This window comes from Lissotriton vulgaris, chromosome 4_1 (assembly GCF_964263255.1).
Source record: "Lissotriton vulgaris chromosome 4_1, aLisVul1.2, whole genome shotgun sequence".
In the NCBI taxonomy this organism is placed as follows: Eukaryota; Metazoa; Chordata; class Amphibia; order Caudata; family Salamandridae; genus Lissotriton; species Lissotriton vulgaris.
In genome coordinates this window covers 1,594,295,131-1,594,319,700 of record NC_141691.1, presented here as the reverse complement: position 1 = coordinate 1,594,319,700, position 24,570 = coordinate 1,594,295,131, and the positions used below count along the sequence as shown (strand labels likewise).

Here is a 24,570-nt window from a genome sequence, read left to right as displayed (position 1 = left end):
CTAATTGGGCTTTTGTTGTTTTGGTCTTGTTTTGTTTATTAAAGTCAGATCTACTTGTCAAACGTGATGTAGAATCCTTTTCTGTGGTGTTTTCACTGTTTTACTGTTTGAAGTATTGCAGAAATACTTTACACACCATCTCTAAAGTTAAACCGGACAACTCTGTGTCAAGCTACCAGAGGTTAATTTAGGGTTTGCCTGCCTCTTGCACTGACTAGTATTGTTTTTGCTGCTTGACCAGGGCTCATACACCAGTAAACCAGCAACCCAATTTTTAACAGTCACCAACACATATTTACACTCGATGAGTGGAGGAAGTAGGCCAGTATAATCTAGAAGCACTACCTTAAAAGGGATTCCTGCCTTAATGAGTGGTGTCAGCTTAGACCTTATAATTAGTCATAACTGCACCAGCTGGCCCGCTTGGCCACCGGTATGCTTTGCTGTTGATGAACACCGTTATGATTGCTGTAAAAGGGTCAATGTGGCAATTGCTCCTGAGAGAGCTGAAGTCAGCCCCTTATGGGATGCTTTAATGAGAGATTCATTTTCCCTTTCATCTGTAAGGTATCTCTCACCTCCCTGAAGAACAGATGTTAAAGGTTTTTCATCAGGTCCCAAGAAGTATGTATATTTCTCGAGGTATCTTTTTGGGTGAACTTTCAAATGTTAAAGTATTGCACACCCTTGTTCATGACTGTATTACATTCTTCTCTATCTCGTCCCCTGCTCCTTATTCAATTGCTTTTCTTCCAATTCATGTGCTTGTCACACCACTGGAGCATAGCTTATTTGCATCAATTCCGATTGGAAGGCTTATTTTCAATGCAGAGTTGAGAGGACTATTTTTTCAGTTGTGGTTTTACTCTCTGTACTAGTGCATTGCTTTCCTCTCTCCCTCTCTGCTCACAAAACTTCAAGAGCTCCCCAACCCCAGTTTCAACCCCAGTTTTATTATTAGTTTTGTATTTTTTTTATTTTATAATGTTGCTTCTGTGAGTGTCAGAAGCTACTCACGGCTGCCAGGCTATTTGCTTGCTCGTCTCTTGTTTCTCATTGCTCTCTTTCCTGCACCCTCTTCTTTTTAATTATTCCTTCTTTTTTAATTTTTGAAGGCCTCCCACTTCAAAGCTGCTGCTGTGCTGTTTGCTGTTGGGCCTGTGCTCACTGCGCAATCTGCGTTCTCATCTTCACCCACCTCAGGGCCACCTGCACCCTGCTTTCTTAAATAACGTTTTCCTGAATGCCTAGTATTGGCACAAGGCTACCAGCCTACTAAGTTTTTCCCAATATGGAGGATGTGCTGACTGAAAAAAAACCCTCAAAGACACCAGCAAGAGAGCCAACTGGTTCATCCCGGAACTCCTAGCGTCTAAGCGCACATGCCGAAAGCTGGAGAACATATGGCACAGCGAAAAGTCACCAGGCAGCCGCACTGCCCACAAAGACAGCATCCGCAACCACCACCGCCTCATCAGGACAGCTAAGAGAACCTCCTTCAAAAACCGCCTTGACAACAACGCACACAACAGCAAGGAGCTCTTCAACGTCGTTAAAGAACTCTCCAACCCCAGCTCCAATGCCAACGACATCCCGCCGTCGCAAGCCCTGTGCGACTCCTTCGCCACCTTCTTCCACCGCAAGATCGCTGACATCCACGACAGCTTCAACCCCCGAAGGACCCAAACAGCCCCCAACACGCCGGACCCACCTCACCCCACTGACCACGACCCCCTGACATCCTGGGCCTACGTGAGCACCGAAGACGCAATCAAGAACATTGGGACAATCCACTCCAGCTCGCCGTCCGACTCTTTTCCACACCACATCTTCAACAAAGCCGGCAGCTCCATTGCACCCTACCTGCGCAACATCATCAACCTCTCCTTTGAGACCGCAACCTTCCCTGATAGCTGGAAACACGCAGAGATCAACGCCCTACTGAAGAAACCCAAGGCGGACCCGAGCAAACTCAAAAACCTCCGGCCCCTCTCCCTGCTTCCGTTCACAGCTAAGGTCATCGAGAAGATAGTCAACATCCAACTCACCCACTACTTCGAAGACAACAGCATCCTAGACCCCTCCCAGTCAGGATTCCGCAGCAACCACAGCACCAAGACCACCCTCATCGCCGACACAGACAACATCAGGATCCTACTGGACAACGGCGAGACGGTGGCCCTCATCATTCTGGACCTCTCCGCCACCTTCGACACCGTCTGCAAAGCACACTACGCACTTGACTCCATGACACAGGGTTCCAAGACACGGCCCTGGACTGGACCTCCTCCTTCCTCTCCAGCAGAACCTAGAGAGTCCACCTCCCCCGTTCCGATCCAAAGCCTACGAGATCCTCTGCGGCGTCCCCCAGGGCTTCTCCCTCAGCCCGACGCTGTTCAACGTCTATATGGCGCCCCTCGCACGCATCGCCCGACATCACGACCTTAACATAATCTCCTACGCTGACGACACACAACTAATCCTCTCCCTCACCAAGGACCCCCTCACCGCCAAATCCAACCTCCACCAGGGAATGAAGGCCGCCGTCGACGAATGGATGGAGGACAGCCACCTTAAGCTGAACACAGACAAGATGGAGATCCTCATCCTTGGGCCCAACCCCTCAGCATGGGATGACTCCTGGTGGCCAGCGTCACTGGGGACACCCCCCGCACCCACCAACCATGCACGCAACCTGGGAGTAATCCTCGACTCAAAACTCAACATGACCAAACAGGTCAACGCTGTCTCCTCCACCTGCTTCAACACCCTCCGTATGCTCCACAAGATCTACAGATGGATCCAGACAGACACAAGGAAAACAGTCACCCAGGCCCTAGTCAGCAGCAGACTCGACTACGGAAACGCCCTGTACGCCGGCGCACCGACCAAGCTCATCAACGGACTGCACGAATCCAGAATGCCTCTGCACGCCTGATCCTCGACGTCCGGCGCCGCAACCACATCACCCCCCACCTCAGGAACCTGCATTGGCTCCCTCTCGACAAAAGAATCTCATTCAACCTTCTGATCCACGCACACCAGGTACTCCACAAGACCGGCCCAGCCTACCTAAACAGTTGACTCTTCTACGCACCCAACAGGAAACTCTGCTCCGCAGACCTCTCCCTGGCCACCGTCCCACGCAACCATAGAGCCACAGCCAGAGGCAGATCCTTCTCCCCCGCGCCGCCACAACCTGGAACACCCTCCCCCTCATCCTACGACAAACCGAAGACCTTCTAACCTTATGTAGTGCGCTCTATAAATTATATTGGTTGATTGAATGTACCTTTCCAAAATGATAGTCAGTCACCTTGAACAAGTCAATTAAAAGTGAAGTAAAAAGATGGTTATCGCGTATACGTGTACATGCACGGCAGCAATCATTGAATAATTTTTCTCTTGGTTTATTAAAATTCATTCAAAGTTGACTGCTTCAGTTGTGCACTCACACATGCTAGCTGTCCTCTAATAATCTGAAAGCAAAACAAAAATCAATTCAAAATGGCAGCCGTGCCTGCATGCGCACTCAAGGACAGCGGTCATCTGGCGAAAAAAACATTGTCCAAACAATAGGGTTCATATGAGAGACCTAATGGCTTTGTGAATTCTTGTTTTGTAATGAATCGTCATTTGTTGTCTATGATGAGTTTTACTTGGTAAAAATAAAAAAAAGCCTCATTGCATTTTTGCCAACTATATTGTGGATGGGCTGCTCTTTTTTCAGTTAACTCCTGAAGGAATACATTGGTGTGTAAGTTTGACTGATTAAACACGTCTTCAACACATATACTCTGCCAAAATAAAGCAATACTATTAAAGACCTTCCTAATGTATTTCTGCTCCATTTGTTTGAACACATTCTTTATAATAAATGAGTCTTTTGGTTTGTGCTTTCAGATCCAAGGCTGGATGCACCAGATGAATAAAACCCACAGAGACCTCATCTCCATGTTTTCCATTGGGAAGTCCTATGAAGGAAGGCCCTTACTTGTGCTAAAGGTATGGAAGAACAGGGCATTATTCGCATCATTACGCACCTTTAACTGTTCTTTAAAGTACTATATAACTGCCTAGAAGAGTAGAACAATTATTCACTGCCCTGCGTCCTATTTTTACCCTGGGAAACACTCAGACCCTAGAAGGCTGGTATCCTCCAGTCCTTAGCAAAAGGCTCTTTCTACCCCTCAGTGAAGGGTGCCATACAACATCTGTCAGGACTCTGGTAGGGCATTTGTTTTGATTCTCTTCCTTATAATGTTTTATTCTTCCGAAGCCCTAAGAGCCTAAGAAACAGATTGATGCAATTAACCCGAATTCTGGATCTATTAGCACTGTTCTGTACAATAGATGTATGATATTACAACGCAATCATTTTGATCGCGGTACTTTACATCGCAGATTTTACAATGCAAGTCGTTACAACGACTTGCGTTGGAGGGCGTGGATTTAGGATTATTATAATTTCTATTCCAACACCAGTCCACGTAACAGTAGGGAAGGTGTTGGAATCGAAAATTACAATATTCCTTAACCAACAACGCCATCCAGCGCAAGTCGTAGTAATGACTTGCGTTGTAATGGCAGCGTGGTAAAGGTTGTGCAGTGTAAACACCGCGTTGTAAACGACCTTTACCCTGTACAATGGCTGGTGCCTTTGTAAGAACTGACAGTCTCAGCATTACCACAAGCGTGGCCTGTGGGATTTTCTTCCATATCGTCCTCACCTACACTGCCAAAAAACTGTTTCCCTTCCACATGCCAGTACCTGTCTAAGCCTCGTATTTTATCAGCTCTGTTTATTTTTCAATGGCAGTTGGAGATGTCTCTGTCTTGTTTTTAGGTCTCGTAGAGAGACCTATTGCGGTGAAACCAGAAAGTTTCACCGAGTGCGGATTTTCAACAGTTCACGTGAAATCACGTGACTACAAGCACGCGCATTTCCCCACATCAAAGCCTCAGCTTCCCTCCCTTGCCATTTGCTTTCCTAACCAGCCTGCCTCGCATAATTGCATCAGACCTGACACTTCAAAGGAATGAGCCCCTCGCAATGCCGAGAGCCACTTTCACGGCCGCCAGGCCGTGCATTTCTCTTCCCCCCTCGCATAATTGCATCAGACCCGACACTTCAAAGGAATGCGCCCCTCGCAATGCCGAGAGCCACTATCACGGCCGCCAGGCTGTGCATTTCTCTTCCCCCCTCCCCACAGCAATGCCAAGAGCTTGTTTTTTTGTAATTTCATTTTGCGGCCGCTTTTAATTTCATTTCGCGGCCGCTTTTTTCACTAAGAGTTTACGAGTGCCATAGTTGTTTCTCTAAAACTCTCTTATGTGATCACTCAGTGCCAGCGGATGGGAGGTAAGTATGCCGTCTCACCACCCATTGCCAAATACCCCAAGTAACTACCCACGTCCCACACTAAATGCCTCACTTGTAACAGTCTTTCACAAAGTTGGAACTTCCATATTTTCAGTTATGTTCAGTTTGTAAATACACATAATGCCAACTATTCTTGTTTGTGTAGGCACAGGGAGATTAAGTGAATATTTCATGAAAGCCTCCCCGCAGCCGCAGGCTCAGACATTTGTCACGAACATTACATATACAGTCCGTTGGATGACTGTGGTGTAATAAAAGCATAGCAAGTGTAGCACTCACTACCGCAGCTGTATTCATCTCCAAGCTATGAGTACTGTGACCATATGCTGTAGCTTCAATGGAGCATAGACTTTTAGTCAGTATTTCTGATTGGTTCGCTTTTAGTTTACACGTGTCAGTCACATTCTCTTGAATTTATTTGGAAATATGGTGCCTGTAGGAGCACTTGCGGATTTGTTTTCGGTAAACCGCAAATTTACACTTAAATACATAATTTTATCACCAAGCATACGCTGTGAGGACGCTACACAGGGCTGCTCCCCCCACAACAGGCCTCTCGGAGTCCGGGACAATCCATGGCATGTACATGATGTCGACGGCCTTCCCGTTCCCCAAGCTTCGTACTCCTCGGCTGTTCCTGGATGATGAGACCTTGGTAGACCCTGCAGGTCCCTATAATCCTGCTCAACTCTGCTGTTGGGCACTCTCGTAGGCATGTTGTGGCAAGCACTTGTGGGCATCATGTGAAAAGGTAACTGACGGCCTGTGAGACACCTCCTCCTGTGAGCCCTAAACTGTCTGCAAATGGTCCCACATCACCCATCATAGATAACGGGCCTTTTAAACAAGCACAAGCTTCGCCAGTTTTGGCTTACTTCCTGCCACCGGCCATGATTCCTTGGATGTGTTAGGAGTGTGGTATCCGCCCAGTATTTGTTCTGTGTTGTGCCCCGTATTTCTTCTGTGTTGTGCCCAGTATTTGTTCTGTGTTGTGCGTGTTGTTGGAAACGTCCTTCCCTCTGCAGAGAGTGGTGTTTGCATTCTGATGTGGTGACTCAGGATATTGCACATACATTTCAGTTGAGGCAGGCAACTCTCCTCACACCGACAGTGGCCCCTCGGCTACCTGCTGTTCTGAGGGGAATTCTGTCGGAATTCCAGACGGTGACTGCTGCGAAGTGCCCAGTAGGGGCGGGGCCTGTAATGGTGTGTCTTTGTTGGGGAAATTTCTTCTCCTGAGTTTCACTCTTTAGTCATCAGACCATGCGGAGACTCACGTTATGTGTCTTTAGTTTGAGCCTGTCCGAACCATCCCTAAGACTTCACAACCAGCACGGACAGTCCCTCCCATTACACAGCCGTCTCTTCAGATCCTGCAGGGAGAGAGGCACATCTTTAGCTACGGGGAAGGTGTTTGGGGTGATACACCCTCCCAATAAATGTGTTTCCGCACGCCCCGGCCAACTCGTTTTTATTTTTTATTTACATCTTAAATAATGGTGGTCAAGCATTAGTCCTGTGCGGCTTGTTTTAAATTTCTCACACTCTGTTTGTGATCTCCCTCCTCCCTCTCTTCCCCCCGCACTTGCCTCCTACTATTTACCCCCAAGGACGAATGTTATCTCCATCTCTGACGGTGCCAGAGACTCTTGAGCAGACTGTAACATCTGGGCCAAGCAGGCAGTAGCCCTCCCTCGGGAAACTGAGCCCCTTCTCCGAGCCGCAGGCCTGACCCTTCACACCCCCCACACACACAACTCCCCCCCACACACACACAGACAACCACACACACACACACACAGATAACCCCCCACACACAAACACACAACCCCACACCCCCCCACGACCCCCCAAACACACACAACCACAACCCACACACACAACCACAACCCACACAAACACAACCCCACACCGCACAACCCCCCCACCAACAACCCCACACACACCCACAACCCCACACACACAACCTCCCACACACACAACCCCATACACACAACCCCCCACACACAAACACACAACCACACACACGCAAACCCCATGCAAAACCCACGCAAAACCCCACACACAACCCCCACACACACAACCCCCCCACACACAACCCCCCACACACAACCCCCCCACACACAACACCCCACACACTACCCCCCACAAACTACCCCCACACAACCACCCACATACAAACACACAACCACACATACGCAAAACCCCACGCAAAACCCCACACACAACCCCCCCACACACAACCCCACACACACTACCCCCACACACAACCCCCCACACACAACCCCCCACACACTACCCCCCACACACAACCCCCCACACACAACCACACACACACACCCACACACACACCCACACACAACCACACACACACACACACAACCATACACACACACAACCATACATACACACACAACCACACACACACAAACACATACCCACACACACATACCCACACAACTACACCCACACAAATGCAGACAACCACACACACAACCCCACATACACAACCCCCCACCCACAACCCCACACACACACACAACCCCACACACACAACCCCACACACACAACCGCACACACACAGATTTGGGGAAAAAATAGACGTGCCTCTTTGACGTTACTGTTTTCTGTTGTATCACTTCTAGGATGATTCTGTCTCTCAATAATGCTGAACTAACCACTAACATCACAGTGATTTCTGCTTTGGTGCATGTGTTTTCCAACTGTCTCCCTAGTGTTCTTCTCTTCTCTCTTCACGCTCTGTGTTGCTGTCTCTCATCCTTTTCCTTTGCCCCTGCCCCCCTCCATGATGCACAAGCCCGACTGTGATTCTCTCCAAGCGTTGCTTTGTGGCCCGTGTGCTTCTTTCCCCACTTCCATCTAAGCTGTACATTGCTCTCTTCTACCTGTTTGCTTTTCTCCTCCTGTGCTTCTTGCTGCTCTTGCTGTCTCCAGTTTGCTTTCCTTCACCCCACAACGTATGCCCTCCATGTTGGTTCCCCCACCCTCACACACCCTCAATCACCCTCACCATCCCTCACCCTCACACCCTCATACCCCCACACCCTCACTCACACCCCCACACCAGCATAGCATAACAAAACATAGCATAGCATAACAAAACACAGTATAGCATAACAAAAAAAACATAGGATAGCAAAACATAGCATAGCATAACCAAACAAAGCATAGGATAGCAAAACAAAAAACATAGCATAACAAAACAAAATATAGCATAACAAAACACAACAAAACATAGCATAGCATAACAAAGAATAGCATAACATAACAAAGCATAGCATAACATAAAGCATAGCAAAATAAAGCATAGCATAGTATAGTAAAACATAGCAGAACAAAACATAGCATAACATAGCAAAAAATAGCATAACAGAACATAAAACAAAGCATGGCATAACAAAACATAGCATAACAAAACATAGCAAAACACAAAACAAAGCATACATAACAAAACATAGCATAGCATAACAAAACAAAACATAAATAAAAAATGTGTCATTTACAATACCAATAGCTCAAACTTTCCTAATGCGAGACCTATTGCATTGCAAATGCTTGTTATTTCTCCTTCCTTCCATCTGGACACTCGTCTCCTTGTCAAACGCCGCCCACCAGAGTCATATATGTCTGCCCACTCCGATGATGCCGCCCTGACATGTCTTCTGCAGACAAATTCCCGCCTCCTCGATCCACCATGGCCAACCTCTCCCTCTAGAATTCTAAAATAACAATATGAAATGATGAACAAGCCTGTTCATTGTCAGAAGTTGTTTATTTTCACTGGTCTCCTGAATGTATCACAATTTTAAGTGTACATCATCTCACAAAAGGCCTCCACTAAATTCGACAAAGGATATTTTCTAGATTTTTTATTTCTTTAAAAATCCCAGGGCCCTTATTTATGAGGCCTTGCGTCAGTTTTGCGCTGCGGATGCGTCACTTTTTGTGACGCATCTGCGGCGTAAAACATGCGCCTTGTTGCGCCATATTTAAAAAGTGACGCATCTAGGTAGATGTGTCACTTTTTAAACCCCTGCGCCACATTATACCTGCGTCAGGTATAATGTATGCAGAGGGGGCGTTCCCCCGCAAAAAGCCTCGTAATAGTGACGCAGTGAAATCTATGAGCTTTCACTGCGTCACTTTTAGGATGCTGTTGCGTCAAAATCGTGCGCCTGCCTCACAGCAGGCGTAAGACTGACGCAAGCCCTTTCACATGGGGCTTTCCCCATGTGAAAGGACACATTGCTGGAGATGCGTCACTTTTGTGACACACTCCAGCAATGCGTCACTTTTGCGCTTACAGATGCGTCAGAAATACTGACGTATCTGTAAGTCCTTGCGACATGATGCGTCATACATTAAATATGACGCATCATTGGTGTCGCAAGGAGTGCGCAGTGAAAAGTGACGCATCGCTGTTTTCACGCAGCGATGCGTCACTTTTCATAAATGAGGCCCCAGTTGTTTAAGTTTGAATTTTCAAGATGCTAAAGGGACCTGTAATAATGTATCCTTATTCTTGACAAGATTAATAAAATGTGTTGTGCTTCTAACAATCCTGGTAATTTGGCTCACTCGAGGATGGAGCGCAGAGAATATGTGCATCCTACTGATGATGCTTTATTATCCAACATCAAGACCCTCTCTCTCGGGAGATCTCCCTCTCTACCCTCATGCGAACCTTGTTCAGCGAGTATCCTGCACATGGCTTTGAGTGAGCTAGTGGCGCCTTCAGCCCTTCGTCATTGGAAACACATTGTTTACACACGCATTTAAAAATAAACGTCAGCTGACCCAGTTTTGTTTGGCAATGTTTAGGCCAGTCCCTGTTTTGCCCGTGCCTATTAAAAAGTTCTACCATTTTGTCTTCATTTCTAAAATCATGATCTGTCTTGGACCAAGCCCAACCAGGTTTTAGACCTATGCACAGCACAGAGTCAACTCTGGGGTCGTAGTGGAGGAGTTACCATGGTTACAGAATCAGGATGGGTGTGCAGCCCCTGCATTCTTGGATCTTCTTGCCCCTTCTACAGAATCTCGCATGAGGTTTTGCTTTCAAGAGTTCCAGAGTTTGCTGTTGGGGCCGGCTGTACATTGCCTTCTGTTTCAGCTTCATGGCTGATCACAAAGAGTGAAGATTGGCTCATCTTTGTCGGATGACTTCCCCGTTAATTCTGGAGTCCCCCAGGGCTCATCTTTAAATCCAACTCTTTTTAACATCTATGTAACCCCCGCCCAATGTATCCATGCAAAGGGGAACCACTTCCTGATGTTTGCTGTTGGTACTCTGCTTATCATTTGCTTAGATGCAGATCAGAGCTGCACAACCTTCAAAGAATGTCTATCAGCAACTACTAATTAGGTGTTTAATAACGCGCTACACCTTAACAAGTCTGAGATTCATGTCCTTGGTATGAGAGCTGGTGGCCTGGTGATGTTGGGCCCACACCATCATCAAGAAGTATGGTAACGCATCTGGGTGTTGAGGACAAGCGTACATTGTCTCCTCAGAATAATAAGACTATGTCTATTTGTAGAATTATAGAATTGACTGCAGTAGTAGTCTTTTTGTGAGAGCCACAAAGGCATTCATTGCAAGCGGTAATCACTCCAAAACATGGCGATTGGGCTAATTTTTGGCCTCAGAGGAAGCTGCCAACTGCTTCCCTGCAGAAAAGAGAATTATGTTTAAATCCCTCTCTGGTTCACCACGCATTGGCTGCAGGCGAAATTTCAGAAATATTGTGGAAGCCATTCTCTGCATTTCGCTATGAACCATAAATGTGAAACTCTCTTTTTGTAATAAATTAAGTTATGGGGTTGAGCTTTTGTCTACTTAACACTGGAATGCCCTCACTTTTCCCTAAAATCTATTTTTTTTAGGAAATCTTTGATCAAGTCTGGGACTGATGTTCTTTCATCTGTAGTTGGTTGTAGCGCTAGGACACCCTTTTGGACAACAGTTTGCACTTTACAAATATATTATATTATATTATATCATATCATACCAATTATATTATATTATATTATATTATATTATATTATATTATATTATAATATATTGTATTGTATTGTATTGTATTGCATTGTATTATATTATATTACACTTTTTCTGTGCAGCCACTTTTTCATAGCAGATGAACTGACCTCTGTCTGTCTCGCCCCGGTTCTTACTCCACCCTAAGTAACTGGTTAGGGGTGTATCAAGAGCTAATGAGTTCCAGGACGTGGAACTTCTCTCTTGGCCCCACCCCACCTAGAATGATTCTTGGTTTATGGCAGCCCATCGTGCTCTGAAAGCAGCCCTACAGCTTACATGAAGGATTAGTTGGTCGACTGTACTGAGTCTGCTTTCATGGGCGATGGTATTTCTTGGGAAATGTTATGCGTTACTGAGGGTACAAATCATATCCACTGGAGTCACACAAGGTAGCGCAACCCGGCTTTACGTGCAATACTACAGCTTGATGAGAACTGCCACAAGCAGTAGGTTTAAGAAAAATCGTATGATTTTCTCACGCCTAAAGTATACATATTTTCTGTAAAATAACTGTAACACTATTTACCGGTTAATAATTGTCTATAAGTAGAGATGTATCCTGGAGAGTGTGCCTCAAGGACAAATCTCATGCAAGTTACCACTTGCTTGCTTTTGTGATGTGGAGCAGTCCGGAGTCGTATTTAGATTCACACAAACAGAATTTTTAGCGCCAGGGCAGATGTTGAAAACATCTGTGCGTCAGACATTTTTAAATGGAACATGGGTTAGCACAGCCCAGCATTCTTCTGCACACATCTTGGATATATACAAATCTTGCAATCCTTCTTGGCAAATATCCTTTTGTGAGACCGTTGTGGAGTTGGCTGTGCAATGATCAAGAAATCGCAAGTGTGACGACTATGAGGGCTGAGGTGCTTGAATCATGGCTATCGAAACTGAAGTCCAATACTAAAAAAAATGCTAAAGGACCCAACTTCTTCAAATTTTCTGTTACAGTTCTATAAGGAATACTTGCTGGCCCAGTTGTCGACCAAGTCAAGTCAAGTCAAGTCAAATGATTTATATAGCGCGCTACATACCCAGAGGGTCTCAAGGCGCTTGTAGAAGGGTGGGGAGTTACTTGTCGAATATCCACGTTTTGAGTTGCTTTCTGAATGCTAGGTGGTTCTGAGTAAGGCGAAGGTGGGTGGGAAGTGAGTTCCAAGTTTTAACTGCTAGGTAGGAGAAGGATCTACCTCCCATGGTGGTTTTGTTGATGCGAGGTACAGTTGCAAGGGCTTGGTTGGAGGATCGTAGCTGGCGGGAGGGGGTGTAGAAGGATAGTCGTGTGTTGAGGCATTCGGGTCCGATTTCGTAGAGTGCTTTGTGTGCGTGGGTTAGGAGCCGGAAAGTGATCCTCTTGTTGACGGGGAGCCAGTGGAGGTTTTTCAGGTGATCAGAGATGTGTTCTTTACGCTGGATGTCTAATATGAGCCTGGCTGAGGCGTTCTGGATGCGTTGTAGTTTTTTCTGGAGTTTTGCGGTGGTGCCGGCGTAGAGGGTGTTTCCGTAGTCCAGTCGGCTCGTGACCAGAGCGTGGGTGACTGTTTTTCTAGTTTCGGTAGGGATCCAGCAAAATGTTTTTTTGAGCATGCGAAGAATGTTGAAGCAAGATGAAGAAACGGCGTTGACTTGTCTGTTCATCGAGAGTGAGGAATCCAGGATGACGCCCAGGTTCCGTGCGTGGTCCGTCGGGATGGGGGCTTTTCCAAGGGCCTCTGGCCACCAAGAGTCGTCCCAGGCGGAGGGGGAGGTACCTAAGATGAGGACTTCTGTTTTGTCTGAGTTCAGTTTCAGACGGCTGTGCTTCATCCATTCGGCTACTTCTTTCATTCCTTCGTGTAGGTTGGTTTTGGCCGTGTTAGGGTCTCTGGTGAGTGATAGGATCAGTTGAGTGTCGTCGGAGTAGGAGATGATGTTGAGGTAATGTTGGCGTGCGATGGCCGCGAGGGGGCTCATGTAAACGTTGAAGAGGGTGGGACTGAGTGAGGACCCTTGAGGTACGCCGCAGATGACTTCAGTGGCCTCTGACTTGAATGGTGGAAGGCGGACTCTCTGGGTTCTTCCGGAGAGGAACGAGGTGATCCATTCCAGTGCTTTTCCTTGGATTCCGATGTTTTTGAGGCGCTGTAGAAGGGTGCTATGGCAGACTGTGTCGAAGGCTGCGGAGAGGTCGAGGAGGATGAGGGCGACTGTGTCTCCATTGTCCAGTAGAGTTCGAATGTCGTCTGTTGCTGCGATGAGGGCGGTTTCAGTGCTGTGCTTGGCTCGGAAGCCGGACTGTGAGGAGTCGAGGGATTTGTTGGTTTCGAGGAATGCGGCGAGCTGGTTGTTGACAGCTTTCTCGATGACTTTGGCCGGGAATGGAAGGAGTGAGATAGGGCGATAGTTTTTGAGTTCGGTGGGGTCAGCTGTGGGTTTTCTTCAGGAGGGCGCTGAGTTCGGCATGTTTCCAGCTTTCCGGGAAGGTTGCGGAGTTGAGGGAGCAGTTGATGACATCTCGGAGGTGCGGTGCAATAATGGAGTCTGCTGTGTTAAAGATGTGGTGAGGGCAAGGGTCTGTGGGGGATCCTGAGTGGATAGAGTTCATCAGACGGATGGTGTCCTCAGTGGAGATTGGCTTCCAGTCATTGAGGATGTTCAGGGGGGGTGGGGGTCCTGCAGGGGATTGGGTGGGTTGGTCTCCGGGTTGGTTGTCGAAGCTGTTGTGGATGTCTGCAATTTTGTTGTGGAAGAATGAGGCTAGGGAGTCGCAGAGGGCTTGAGAGGGGGTGATGTCGTTGGAGTTGGCTGAGGGGTTGGTAAATTCCTTGACGATGTTGAATAATTCCTTGCTGTTGTGGGCGTTGTTATCTAGACGGTCCTTGAAGGCTGCTTTCTTGGCATTTCGGATTAATTGGTGGTGTATGCGGGTGGCGTTTTTGAAGGCGTCCTTGGTGCTGGTGGTGGAGTCTTTTTTCCAGGCCTTCTCGAGGGAGCGACAGAGTTTCTTGGATTTCTTAAGATCATCGTTGAACCAGGAGGCCTTCTTGCTGCCTAGTTTGATTTGTCATTTTTTCAGTGGTGCTAGGATGTCGGCGCTGTTGGATAACCATTGGGTGAAGTTGGTGGCTGCTTGGTCTGGGTTTGAGGAGTGGGCGGGGGGCTTTTGAAGAAGCGATGAGGAGATCTGGTCGATGGTGATTTTGTTCCAGTTTCTTTGCAGAGTGGGTTGGGGGTGGTTGTTGGATGTGGGCCTGTTGTAGGTGAAGTGAACGCAGCTGTGGTCAGTCCAAAGGAGAGCTGAGGTGTGGCTGAAGGAGACATGCTTGCTGGAGGTGAAGATAGGGTCGAGTGTTTGACCTGCGATGTGTGTGGGGGTAGTGACAAGTTGTTTAAGTCCGAGGTTTGCGAGGTTGTCCAAAAGGGTGGTGGTGTTGCGGTCGTTGTTCTTTTCAAGGTGAAAGTTGAGGTCTCCCAAAAGGATGTAGTCCTCGGAGGGGAGCGCGTGTGGAGTGATGAAGTCCGTGATGTCTTCACTAAATTGTGCGCGGGGTCCTGGTGGCCTGTAAAGGAGGGTGCCTCTGAGTGTGGTCTTGGGGTCGATGTGGATCTGGAAGTGAAGGTGTTCAGAGTTGGCGAGATTTACGTCTGAGCTGGTTGAGATGCGGATGGATTGCTTATGGACGATGGCGATGCCTCCTCCTGTGTGGCCGGTACGATCCTTGCGAATGATCTTGTAGCCTTCCGGGATGGCAATGGTGATGTCTGGGGCTGATGTGGCGTTCATCCATGTTTCTGTTAGGAAGGCGCCGTCCGGAGAGATGGTGTCTAGAAGATTCCAGAGGTTGATGGCGTGCCTGTGGACCGAGCGGGTGTTGAGCAGGATGCATTGTAGGTGGTTGGGGTCGGATATCTGTTGTGTGTTCGTAGATGAGGAGTTGTTCTTGTTCTTGGTGCCGTCGAACTTGCAGGAGTAGCAGGAGAAGGGTCCATGGGTATGTCCAGGAGCGGCTTGGACGCAGATGGGGGAGCGGCCGGGGTTGAGGGCTAGGAGGGTGGTGGCATCGTAAGTAATGCGGGGGAGGTGGGAGGTACGAGGAACAGGGGGTCTGGCGCTGGGCGTGGTCCAGGCGCGGACGGGCGTAGACGGGCTTACCTTTGGCGCACCTTCGGCGCGAATGGGGCGCGGTCGCTGCGCGTGAACGCTGCACGCAAGAGCAACTGTCATATGTAGATAGTGAGAGGGGAGGGGCGAGGGAGGGTGAGCTGGGAAGGCGGGAGCGGGGCGGAGACTCAGGCAGGGCCGACAACAATAATACCAACAAGCAGACAACTAGTGTGTATGTGTTTCAGAAGTGAGTCTGGGACACGTGAAGTTCTGTGCCAATATTGCAAGCTGGGGTGGCAAGTTTAAAGTGGAAGACAGAGGTTGCCCCTGAGGTTGAAACATCCAGAAGAATGCATCTGCAGTGGGAGGAGTAGGCGCTGTCTGGCACTGTATGACCCGGAATAGTCAGAGGTAGACAAAGACTTGCAGTGAGAGAACGATTCATTGATAGGCTGAATTAAGTGTTTCCTGACACTTGTAAGTAGTGTGAGAAGCTCACATTGTTGGCAATGTGGGAAGCTGGCCCTCGTGTGCGGTGTGGACAGACAACAGTGGCGATCATTTTCAGAAGTTGACTCTACAGACAGTAGAAGGACCTAACATTTGTGGGTAATGTGAAGAGTTTGCACCGAGGGACAGTCTGAGATGGTTCCATTGATGAGTAGTGGTTGGCGCTAGCACTGGTAGCCATTGCAGGAACCTGGCACTGGTTAGAACTGTGAGTAGCTGGCGCAGGGGTGTGTATCTGTCACCGACAGACCACTTGCGGAGCAAGCAAATCTGAAAACCAAGAACTCTTCACCCAAACCCCAACATGCCCCTCCCAAGAACAAAAAGATTTCAGAGAGTCAACGGCAATTACACAAATGCTGTACAAATGTCTTGCTCAACAGATGTCTGGGAAGTGAGAAGATCCAAGGCATAGTAAACAGATACTGGTATCTGGACCAGTTAAAGAACCAACTCGCCCCAGGGCTTTGCAGGGTGGCTGTGCCGGCTGGAGTCAATGCCTTGTTGCTCACCAAATGTCCTTGGTTCTGTGTGAGGGCACTGCCTTGTCAAAGAGGACATTTTTGGCTGGCGTGTGGGTACTCGTGGGACCAAGAGAACACAGTGGATCCACAGGCTTAATCCAACGTACAGCGAAATAAGAAATGTTATTAAGAATCAGAAGCCAATTAAGACCTTAAAAGCTGTTAATCCGGGAAAATGTTCTAACGGTTCCAGAACCAAAGTAATCAGATCAGTCTGCTAATAATATCCAAAACAAAGGGTAAACCAGAGCAGCCTTTACACCCCGGCGAAGCTGGATTTGGGTTGATGGGGGCATCAGTAAGATTGGCAACGGTGCAAGGTGTAGCTAGCTATCCTGGTTTGAGTTTCTACAGCTCTTTCAAACAGTTTCTTCTAGTATATTTCTGGCCAGTGGGGCTCGTAGGTCCTCGAGGCTCCTTAGCCAGTCAACATCTCAAGACGTATTTCCGCAGGTCTACTTTGTTGACCAATGGCGTTGCTATTTCTGGGTCATGACCCTTCACCTTTACTCTCTGTGGGCCTTTCTCTTTTAGCGAGCAAGGCCTGCCACACTTCAAAGCGTGCTTGAGCTGGTGATGCCTTTGCTTTCATCTTTCCATTTGCAGTGCCACACTTTCAAACTCAACTAATGGTACTACTTCACTCAGCCACTTGGAGACTTATGGTGCTCTAAAGGATTTCTAACTCATCGCTGTCTGACTCCTCAGAAGGGTTAAAACCAACTCCTTAAATATATTACCGGGTTTAGTTTTCCTAGGGCCGGGCATTAACCACAATAGGAATACATCCGACTTGAACACGTCAGTTCTTCCTCACATCTGTCACTCATGTTGTAAATTATTCCCAATATTCTTTAATGATGGGTGTTCCCAAGCCACATGAAAAAATCTCATGTCCAGTGCTCTTCTAGGGCACGAGGAAATAACATTATGATAGAACCGCCCGCTCGCCTTGAAATAAGGTAGGTTTAATGGAGGAAAGTAGATTCAGTCATTTTAAATCATGCATTTCCAGACACTTTACAGGTTGCATTACAATGTCAATTCCGGATCTTCTTCGAGTGGTGCCCTTCCTTCCATTCACCCCTCGAACCTTAAATTCTGTTACGTCAAATGTCGAGTTATCCAACAATGGTTGGCCCACTAATGTTACCATCCTTCTCCCTCCCAGATAGAATAGCAAGTGCAATATTGCACGTGTAGAAGGTTCTCCTTGTCCTTTGCCCATGACCATCTTATTGCATGAATTATCTTACTGGATAAAAGAAAGTGACCTGCTGGTATATTATAGGTATGCACGATGTCCCCAAACAGTCTAAGTACCCTGGTTTCATTTAAATCCCCTACAATCCTAACATCCACTACTGCCCGCAATTTCAGCTGTCTCAATCTATCTGACCATTCTAAGAGATCAGTCCCAATATTGGGATGTCAGGCGCATTGGCTTTTCTCATATTGGTTTTTGTCCCGCTACTGACCTACCAATAGCAAGCTGTGATATTTATCTCAGCATTTTCCTCTTGCGCTCTAAGACATATTCAATAAACACATAGTTATCCAACACAATATTGGGTCAACAAAGATTCTGTTTCTTCAGATGATGTTTCGGAGAGCCATCTTATAGCCTACTAGACTAGTGAATTCAGAATCTGGAACGCGTAGACTTTCCTCTGTCTCATCATCTCGCGGAGGGCCACTTTGTGTCTCCCAAGCCCCCATAATATTTCAAGAAGTATAGAATCAAGGCCTTTGAAATGTAAGGTGAGCAATTGCACCAGCAGAGCTGTAAAGTAATACAGGGGCCAGGGAAGTGAAAACATTTTGGCTAGGGTGTTTTTTTCCCATGATGGACCGGATGAAATGCACTCTGTAAGAGCTGAGGGCTGTTATTACATTTGACTCTGTATGGGATATTTGTTCCCTATGCTATTGCAATGTTCTGTTTCCCCATCTATTAGAACTTCTTTCGATTGGTGGTGTGTGTATGGATCCCAACAAGTCAAACAACTTCCCAAACATTACCAATTATGCCATTTTGGGTTTGAGTGTTTAATATGCAATAAAACATTGTCTGCGTCCTGTCTTTCCTTTACTTATTACATCGGTGCATGGCTCCATCAGTACAGCTAAGATCATATGAGACACCGGGCATCACTGGCGTGTCCCCCTTTCCATGGTATATGTCTGTGAAATCACCTTGCCAGGGCGGATACTAGCAGCTTGTCCCACATATAGCACCGCAGTGATCCATTAGATGATTTCTGAACCCAGTATCTTATTTTGCGAGACCTACAAATAAATCCCTCCAGGCTATTGTGTCAAACGCCTTCTCTAAAGCTGCTGCTGATACCACCAGCTTTGATGCATCTATTGGGGTATCCTCTAATATGTGGAAGAGTTTCCAGGTATTCAATAAGGTTCTATGTCCTGGTATAAACTCACATTAGCCCCCGTGGACCAACAATAAAAAGAGCCAGATAATCCAGTTGCCTATAGCTATGCTAGGTATTTTGTAATCAGTATTTAAATTGCACAGAGCACAACAGGATGGCCTAACCATCTCATCTCTTCCAGGCTTTGGAAGAGATACTATTAAGCTTTCTCTAGTCGTGGCTTGAAATATTTTGCCTTTTTACTTCTGAATGCATTTCTGCCAATCTGGGGGCTTAGGGAGAATATTAATATAAGTGCAATAAACATTTGCCCCAGGATCCATCAGCTCCTAGAGATTTCCTGTGGCCATCTCCAGGATCACTGTCATGATCTCTGACATTTTCAAGGGGGTTTGTAGGGTCTCTCCTGCACAGGCTGTAAGGCTATGTAAGATAATATTCACTCTCAGGCTTTGCAGTTGTTTTCTTAGAGTCCAGACAAAAAAGATTGTGGTCAGTATTTACCCTAGTTTGGGAGCACTGGCAGGAAGCCATAGGCCAACCAAACAGCAGGTTCCGTTTAAAACTCAACTTTCCTCTAGTTCGGAGTACGTACCATTCCAGGGCGTTTTGCATCCTTCCCAGGCTGTCTGGGGTGGCAGGAAGACACAGCAGATTCCAACGGATCATGCTGAGTATACATGGTCCCCAGACATCTTCATTCAACAACCTCTGATTTCTAGGGAACTCCCAGCAATATACCTAACAGGGAAGAGATGTATTTTAGAGACAGAGGAGGAAATTGATTTGGCAGGGAAATAACTGTAGATTCTTCCCGAGTCCACAATACTCATACACTTCCAGGGAACAAATTAAACAACAGCAACCTGAAAAGAATGTCACCATTTAATGCAGACTTGCATCCTGCATGCTCTATGGACAGCACACACAATGCAGAGTGTTTTATGGTCCCTAATACACCAACCACATGTACCACCACACTATACTTATGGCATCTAGCCTGGGAAGGTTGAGGTCCCCAGATGGAGTGTAGGTTTCAGATGGGACCGGGAAGCAAAAGTCTGAAGGGCCCACTGCACCCCAGTTACAGCTGTCTTTACTATCCTCCTTGGTGCCTGGAAACCCACATCCCAAACCCCTTACTTGCATCCTTTCAGTAGGATACTTACTAGGCCCCTGATAGCGTCTGAATCATGTAAAACATCCGTGGCGCTTCTGGATTCCACTGGGAGAACACTTACCACCGACCTGACAAAACAAACCAACGGAATAGTGCTTTGGAATGTTCTATGCCTCACTGTAGCTGCATGTAGTATGTGCACAGAGGATGTATGAACTTGTATGTCCTGATATTGTGTTAAAAATCCTGCCCTCGTCGCCAGTGTTAAAAGAAGACGCTGTCACTGTTTCTTAACTTCTTTTATTGATCCTGATGACACACCACCAACAGCGGAGCCTGCCGGTGGGCTTCCAGCCTCCCAATTTCCAACTGACCAAATGGAACATTCTTCCATGGAGACTGTGAGCATTCTTGGCATGAGCTGTGCACATGCACTTAAAGGGGCTGTGCATATAAACACAACACAATTCATATAATACATCTTGCCGCGCAGTTCAAGGTCGATATATCAACAAAAAACCTTTATTGTATCTTTTTAAGGCCCAACCTTTTAGCATAAAATACCTTAACTTAGAGTGGCGGTCCTATGGCCAGACTGTCGGGGCAAAATTTGTTGCCACATGGTAAAACTACTTTTTTGGCACAAACCAGAGAGTTGCTTTGGTGTCTTATGCATCAATATGAAACTTATTCGAAGGTGAAACGAGTTGTCAGTGGTGAAACTGATAATGTACAACAAACACACTCCTTAAGTAGTGATATTGTAAATATCATGCTAGCACTGTACTGCGTTTCTCTGAACTTTCTATTAGATGTAGCAGGGAAAAATGGGTTCCATAGAAAACTTATTACAGGGTATTAAACATTTGAATATTATGTAATAGCACTCATTGCTATCACTAACGTGTTTCTACATTACATCTATCAGGCCCAGTCCAGTTGCATGTCCAGTTATTCTTTTTTTGAACGGGAAAAAATAATATGCCTGCGAGTGGGTGAAAAAGGTGTTTGGAAGTTTCTGACACCTTTCAGGAAACACTATAGTATATCTGTCGTGTTTTGCATTCCTCACCCCCATCCACATGGTCCACTGGGTGGTTGCTTTGGGTATCCATGGAGGGTAGCTCTTGCCCCTGGAGAGCCATGGGGCCCTTTGGCATCTCCCAGGAAGTAGCAGCTGCATGGACCACAAAGGCCACCTTTGCTGCCCGCTCCACCACCATCCCACCTCACCTCTGAAGACACCTCTACAATGCTTCGAATGTTATCCGGGGGGTACAGGTGAAGGACTGGAGGAATGGTGCAGATGCCGTGCTCGCCTCCCCTGTGGTGACTTGAGCAACGTGCAGCTGTGGGTGCCCCATGCTCCTACCACTGGGCGGTCGGGTCTACCTGCATGGGGCTGCCAGTGTGCCTTAAACCCCAATATTTCCATGCAAGTTCATCAGGACACTTCTGTCATTCCACATAATGCAGCTGCCAGCGAGCGAAAGCAGGGGAACTATGAGCGGTCTAGGAAGAAATTGAGACTCATCCCCAAGTCCATCATCTTGCCCAGCACCTCTGATGAAGCAACTAGACTGCACGGGTCAGTCGCATCCTGAAATGTGCCAATTGCCAGAGTAGACATGTTGGAGAAGTAGCTTGACTTCTGGAAGAATGGAGAAAGCCGCATGTTGCTTTTCTGTGGGGCTACTGCTTGTCGTTTTATGGACTATCTCGACCAATTTTGCTTTGAGTAGCAATCCAAATATGGATCTGTTTAAAGTGAAACAAACTTCACTGATATACATGCAACTGTGGATTAAAATTTCGGAATGTTGCTAAACTTGTAACAGGGTTATAGGTAACTGCTTGTTACTGTCGTTCTGAAAACTGCTGCCACCCAGTCTGAAACTTCTCCTGTCAAGTGCTCTGCTACCCACTGGAACTAGTTCGTGCTATATAAAACCGCAAAAATAAATAAATGTTACGGCCTCCGTGACATCCTAATCTGGCTATTTAAAGTTCTTCCTCCAAGAGTTGCTCTACATAACTTCAACATAAATTGCCGCATATTTTCCGACAGTCACTAGTTGAAGGATCTTTCCTGAGTTTTTTTCCTCAGGGCACGAGGTTTTAACGCACGAGAAAGACATGGATGCCTGGATCAGGCAGTAAAACTCAGCGGTGGCCCCCGACAATGAGGCTCGTGCTCCAAAAATCAAGGTTTCCGTTTGTCGGCAAAACACTAATTGGCAGTTAATTAACATTCGTGTGCAATTAAAAAGCCAGCTTTATTTGCTGGAGCGACTTAGACAAAGTCAGGCACGCATAGAAATGGTTTTGCTCCCCATATATTTTCCAGAGTCTGCCAGTGAGTTGCTTTTTATGCAAATCCTGCCAGATGCTCAGTGATGCTGTCGAAATTAGCATGGGATGCGATAGTTGGACCATAGTTTTCAGAGACATGCAAGGCTTCGCTGCTGTATGAAGTGCTGCCCCTCCAGAAGACCACCACACCGAGATTCATGAGGGTTTTACTAAAGAGGTCAAAGATAGTCAACTTTTTAATGGTAGTGAACACAGAGATTGGCAGCCTGGGGCTGGCTGTAAGCATGGTCACCATGCAAGGTATCTCAAGGTGTATCCACAAATAGCCTCTTGATGACTATTATCCACAGTAACGCTTTTATCAATTGAATGCAAGTAAACCTGGAAAAAATCTTGCGCTGGTCAGTAATCAGCCCAAACACTGTAAACGCAGAAAATGAGGAACTGGCATGGAAGCATTGTGTAACACTGTTTCTGTCTGGCAAATATGTAAACCTAAAATTAGTAGGGCTACTAATCTCAACGCAAACTTTACATCTCATAAACTCTGGTTTATTGAGGAATGCATCAAAACATACAAGGTCTACATTGAAACACTACATGTTTGTAACAAATGTCCTAATTCAAGCCCGCCAAAGCATGCCCTCATTGCTTGCAGGAGGACATGTAAATCTGCTGCCAACCAATCCAAACTCATTTAGGCAGATCATAAATGGGCTCTTCTTTTCTATATCTGTAAAAGAAAAAACATCAAATTGTTTTGCGGTGTGGTTTTTGATACCAATACATTTAAGATATACAGCCCTGATTTAGCTATCAGCAAAAATAGATTGGTAGTTACTCATAAATTAGTTATACAGCATCAACTCTAAGACAACTTCCTATCCCTTCCCTCATGAATTGACCAATCGCTTGACCATTACGTTACGAGAAATACAATTTTTTATAAAATCCCATAACAATTCTAGGACACTTGCCTGAATGGTCCTACTGTGACTTTTTCAAGTCTAATGTACCTTTTTGGTCCCTCCGACACAAAATGGATCACTGACATAATATCGCTGACAATAATATTGACCTACCAGAATATCGTGTCAAGAATATCGGTGTCCAGAATATCGACATCCTATCTACAACATGTTAAGTACAAAAATATTGAAAAAAATATATCGTTTAAAATATCGAAGTTAAATATATCTTTTTTTATGTTAAGAAATATTGTAAAATAAGGAAAACTACTATTAACTTAAAAATAATTATTGTAATTTATTTGTAAATGTAAAAATTTCTAAATAATACATTTATTTTTAAAAAAAGAAACATATATTTACAATTTAATATATTAATATTTACATTAAAATAATTAATAAATAATATTTTTATATAATTATAAAATATTAGAACTATAGCAAAAATGCAATTAAATATATATACACAAACACCTGTAACATAAATATTATAAATAAAAATATATATATATTATTTAAATAATAAGTTTGTACAAAAGTAGGGAAAGTGTTGGATAGCGGCGGGGTATAAATTAGTATTCCCACTCCAGAGGTGGAGTGGTGTGGCTCACTGATTAGAGGCGGCAGACCCGGAAGCAGAGAACGGTCCAGGACCAGGGTTCAATTCCTGACGCGGCAGGGTCATGGACCAGGGTCAGCGGACTCGATAATTCTCGCCTCGGTGCCTACTCTAACCAGGGATCACACTCGGCAACTCTGGGCATTAGCTTGCCTCATCTCTACAACGGCCCCCCACATTCGCCGGGGATGCCTGGTTTCACCTTGGAGATACCCAGTAGGGACCATCTCACAGGGATAGCCAGGACGGGTTCCCCAGCGGTCTACAGAGCCATGACGCCTCAGGGCAGCAGTGTGCTTTACAAGACACATACATTTACATTTACAGTGAGTGCACCATTAGGGAAAGTGTTGGAAAGCAGGGAAGTAAAAATTACTATTCCCACTCCAGTGAGTGCAACCGTAGGGAAAGTGTTGGATAGCGGGTGGGTAAAAAATACTATTCCCACTCCAGTGAGTGCAACCGTAGGGAAAGTGTTGGATAGCGGGCGGGGGGGGGGGATTATTATTCCCACTCCAGTGAGTGCAAAAGTAGGGAAAGAGTTGGATAGCGGGTAGGTAAAAATTACTATTCCCACTTCAGCGAG

The 24,570-nt window shown here is 46.3% G+C and overlaps 1 protein-coding gene across 1 annotated transcript in view; it reads left to right on the top strand.

Annotated features, from left to right (window-relative positions):
• Positions 1-24,570, top strand: part of CPA6 (carboxypeptidase A6) — a 509,933-nt gene that overhangs the window by 377,258 nt on the left and 108,105 nt on the right. The window contains exon 5 of the mRNA XM_086918015.1: positions 3,904-4,005. Within this exon, the coding sequence (XP_086774141.1) occupies positions 3,904-4,005 (102 nt within the window). The remainder of the gene's footprint in view (positions 1-3,903; positions 4,006-24,570) is intronic.